The 4,374-nt window shown below is 47.5% G+C and overlaps 1 protein-coding gene across 1 annotated transcript; it reads right to left on the minus strand.

Annotated features, from left to right (window-relative positions):
- Positions 1 to 229: 229 nt before the first annotated feature.
- On the minus strand, positions 230 to 2,953 carry NDUFB2 (NADH:ubiquinone oxidoreductase subunit B2). The gene is made up of 3 exons (XM_015409316.1): positions 2,825 to 2,953; positions 1,546 to 1,690; positions 230 to 358 (listed from the first exon to the last, which is right to left on the minus strand). The coding sequence occupies exons 1-3, from the start codon at positions 2,908 to 2,910 to the stop codon at positions 287 to 289; spliced, it is 303 nt and encodes a 100-aa protein (XP_015264802.1). The 5' UTR covers positions 2,911 to 2,953; the 3' UTR covers positions 230 to 286.
- Positions 2,954 to 4,374: the final 1,421 nt, after the last annotated feature.

Raw genomic sequence — 4,374 nt, forward strand, 5'->3', positions numbered from 1 at the left:
GTCTCCTTAGTTTCGCAGGGAAATACAGGGGGAGGCCCCCGCCCCCAAGCAACTTGGCAACCTAGAACAATTACAGGGAAGTACACAGGCAGAGGAAAAAATAAATGTGGCTGAATTGTATTTAAAACTCTGTTACAGCTGGGGGTGATGATTAAGAAAGGTGTGGCACAATTTCTGGAATGACTGCACTTCAATCAGACAGACTGCCAGATTCTTAGCTTTAGGAATCTGATATAAAAATACTACCAATATTTAGAACCTACTCGGAACAGATTATTCAAGTCTATTATTCATCATCAGGAGGGATTCCCAGCTCTTCATCTGTCCACGCTGAAGAGTCTGGATAAGGGAAGTGGCCCTGTAGGAGGAAAAGAAAGTTGAACTCTTACTAGCCAGAGACAAAACTGAAAATATGTCTAGCAGATCACCAGCCAAGATGACAGACACGTTCCATGAGTGTGAAACTCTATTACAACTACCATCAGGGGTGGACTGGCCATCAAGACTTCTGGGACTTGTCCCAGTATGCTGACGGCCTCCCACCCCATAGTCCCAAGGGAGGCTTGGAAAGAGGTGGCTGGCTCAGCAGGTAGGCTGCTTCGGGCAGGGCCAGGGAAGGCTGGGGGCAGTCTCTTTTTCAGGGCTGCTTTTCCATCACAGTCCAAGCCGGCCACCATCCAGAACTACTTCAAGCTGCTTCAAAAGCTTGCGTGCCCCCCACAGGACTTCTCACCCCTTTTCACCCACAGCCCAGAATCACAACGGAATCTCCACCTTTGGTAATTCTGGCAAAACGAGTTTGTCCTTCAAAATGAATAGAGATGCTCTTTGAAAATCATCTAACGTACCATCCCCAACCCTAAGCATTCAAAGCACAGTTCTTGGGATTTGTAACTTTGGGATGACAGTGGTGAAAACTGTTGTCAATTCACAGCCAATGTAGGGCAACCCCATAGGGTTTTCAAGGCAAGAGACATTTAGTCCCACATGTGTTCTCAGCATCTTCATTGCAATTCTTAGAATCCACTTGAGCTCACCGTGTTTATTATTATTTATTATTTTCGATTTATTACCCGCCTTTCCTGCACAGGCAGGCTCAAGTGCACAGAGTCCTGCCAGAAAGCTAAGCCATCTTGCCTCCAGGGATGTGAGTGGCTTCCACGAATGCAGCATTAAGGTGCATCAGGAAAAAAAAAAGACAGACATGGGGGGGGGGGGGCAAGTATTTATTCCCAACTCAGCCATCAAGTTTCCTGAGTGATCACGAACCACTTGCTTTCAGCCAAGCCCACCTCGCGGAACTGTTGTGAGAATAAAAAGGAGGAGGGGAGGCCTCCTCGAGATCCTTGGAGAAAGAGCAGGATAAAAAGGTGATGAGGAACAGGCCGAGAACTCCAAAGCCGTTATTAAAATAAGCGCTTTCTATGAACTCCCTGCCTGCTAACCAAACATGACTGAGTGTTAGCCCTTGATAACTTACATTCAGCATCTTTCCACATCCTCTAACGCAACTGTTTATTACCTTCCCCAGTCCACTGAACTCACCAGCACAGCTTCAGGAGAATGCCAAAAGTGCCACAGGATCCAGAACCACATGGCACCACTGATCGCTTCAGCCTTTATCACCTGGGACCTCGAAAGCTCTGGGAACTGGCGGTAACGAAATGTGCCATGAGCCCCTGAGCTTGCACTGCAACACAGAAAATGACAATGGAGAGGTCACATGGCTGACCACACCTCAAAATTCTGTGGGAATACTTTCATTTCCTTTTTGCAAGAGCCATTTTGTATCCTTTGCTAGTTACGAGGGATTGGATCTAATGCTCGCAGAAGAGTTCTCCCTCCCTTCCCCATGCAACCATGCAAAAGTTGCTCCTGAAGGTCAGGGGATTCTTAGGAACAGCGTGGGCTGTTATGTGCAGACTGCTCAAGGGAAGCAAGAGGTCAAGCAAGGGGTTGGCGGGTGATTTCCAATAATTTCCTCTTCTTCCTGCAGCCCCCTATGCCACATTCAACAGTGCTCTCAAGATTGCTGGTAATAGCTTTCCAGAGAAGGGCAGATGCAGGGGAAGAGATCCACACATGGTCCTCCTATCCAACCCAGTGGCTCTAGAAATGAAACTTTAGGTCTTAGTGCCCCACAGTGCTTCTTTCCCCCTTTATAAGTACAAAAACAAGACTGGCCAGATTGGATCTGGGAGGGGCTATGTCTCAATGGAAGACCCTCTGCTTTGTATGCAAATAGTCCCAGTTTCAATCTCCAGTTAAAAGGACCAAAGCAATACGGGAAGTTGAAGACATATATGAGGCCCTAGACAGTTGCTGCCAGTCTGACCTTGATGGACCAATGGCATTGTTCAGTATAAGGCAGCTTCACCTGTGCCAAGAGTATGTGCAGTGTGCCAGAAACTCATTTACTCACCTTTTCTAACTTACGCATGTTGCAGAACTCAGGCCTCCCCAACCCCAACTTAGACACAGAACTGAAGCGCCTTGCTATATTCTCCAAGGGGCTGGGAAGGAGAGTGAGGGTTTTCCTTCCCTACGAGTCCCCAGTGTATATCCTTTGCACTTCACCAGGGAGCTCAGGGTGATGTACACTGTTGCCTTCTTCCCCATGTTTATCCTCACAACAACCTTGTGAGGTGGGTCAAAAGAGTGTCGCCCAAGATCATCATATATAACCCTCAGGACAGAATGAAAGATTTGGCGGCTCAACAGTTTTAGTCCGACAACCGACACCCCACTGGCTCTCGGGAGAGAGAAATGCACTCCAATTTCCCCGCTTCAGCCCCTTACTTTGCTTCATCCCTCCCTGTCTTACCGCCGGGCCCCGAAGGCCACTCCTGCCCCACTTCTGGCACGAAGGAGGCGGGCTGTCCACCGCAGCCCGCACAAAGGCCCCACCATAGCGGTGACTACCAGGACCGTCCTTCACCCCGCCCCCCCTACTTCCTCCCTTCCATGTCAATTTACGGTACCTCCCAATAACCTGTTCTCTTATTGGCTGTTACCAACTTCGGCGCCTACCAATACTAGTCACGGGGAGGGGGGAAAGCGAAAAATGTAATTTTCTCGCTGGAGGAGACCAGTGCTGATTCTTCGCTCGCTTTTCCTGGTGAGAAGAAAGGAAAGAGTACCATCTTGACCTCCACTACACCCTTCATGGCTTTCCAAATATTTCAGTTCCCCCTCCATTCAGGAGTACAATAGGACCGCCCTGGGAAATACCAAGAAAATCTGAGGGGGAGACACAAGAATACCTGGGTATATTTTGAGATGCATTTTCCTTTGGCATAGTAACGGGGTTGGTCCTTGCCTGCGACTCTAAACTTTATTAATCAGGGAGAGGTTCCATATTACTTAGGAATTCGTAAGTGTACAGACAGCCTTTCTGTTACCCCCCATCAGGTGTCGAAGATGGTTCTGTCTTTGGGGCCTGGTTTCTAGGCAACGTCCCAAGCCTGGAATAACTCGCTAGAGAGCGAGGGGGGGAGTTAAATGAGTTGCAGAAGGACAAGAGAAAGGTGGCCAGCTGACCATTGAAAAGTTGATGTAAATATTCTTTTAAATTTCCCCCAGTCATATGATATGCAGAAATATGCCCTCGAAGGTTTCTCTCTCTCTTTTTTTGGGTGTGTGTGTGTGTTGCGCGCTATTAAGATAAACAGGATCTCATTGATGCCGATGAAACAGCTGTTAAGCACACAGTTCAAGAGGGTTGCTCAGAAACTGAAAGATTGTAGTGCAATCTCTAACCATGGGCAGACTTCCTACTGGTTTTACGAGTGCTATGTAAAGTTCTTTTCAGCTCTGCACGTATGAGAAACAGCGCGGCAGTTTTAAAATACGTTTTCCTCGAGTTTCTGATTGGTAGCCATGCAAGACACTTGTTTTGCTATTGTGCTGCAGTCTGCCTGTGCTTTATGATGGACGTGTGGTTTTGGTTGCCTGCTGAGAATTTTGCAGGCTGAGTCTCGAAGATGTCTCTGAATCTGACCCTCGTTTCCCCGGGGACACACCGGCTGCGGTCACACACTTTCAATCCACTTTCAGTGCACTTTCCAACTGGATTTTACTGTGTGAACTGGCAAAATACAGCTTGAAAGTGGATTGTTTAGTGTGTGTGACCGCATCCACCATCTCATTCTCTCTCTCTTTCTTTACTAGGCTTTTCAAAGTGTCTAAAGCCCTAGATTTGTCTGCCATTTGCAAATCACTCGTTGACGTGCATGTGCCACATATTCTTTCCATTGAAGTGTGCGAAATGCTTTACTGTTAAAAAGCAGTAAAATTAGTAGTTCTGTACTAAATTTGTGAGGATGGTGGAAGAACGAGGGAAATCTATGGTAATATGAGTTGGGGGAGGGCGTG

The sequence above is a fragment of the Gekko japonicus genome, unplaced genomic scaffold (genome assembly GCF_001447785.1).
Source record: "Gekko japonicus isolate JY-2015 unplaced genomic scaffold, Gekko_japonicus_V1.1 scaffold515, whole genome shotgun sequence".
NCBI classification, from domain to species: Eukaryota; Metazoa; Chordata; class Lepidosauria; order Squamata; family Gekkonidae; genus Gekko; species Gekko japonicus.

Coding starts and splice junctions, on each gene's coding strand:
- NDUFB2 (XM_015409316.1), bottom strand. CDS start 2,910: ATGGTGGGGCCTTTGTGCGGGCTGCGGTGGACAGCCCGCCTCCTTCGT. Junction 1,691..2,824: donor GTGGCCTTCGGGGCCCGGCG/GTAAGACAGGGA, acceptor TCTGTGTTGCAG/TGCAAGCTCAGGGGCTCATG. Junction 359..1,545: donor ATTCTCCTGAAGCTGTGCTG/GTGAGTTCAGTG, acceptor TTCCTCCTACAG/GGCCACTTCCCTTATCCAGA.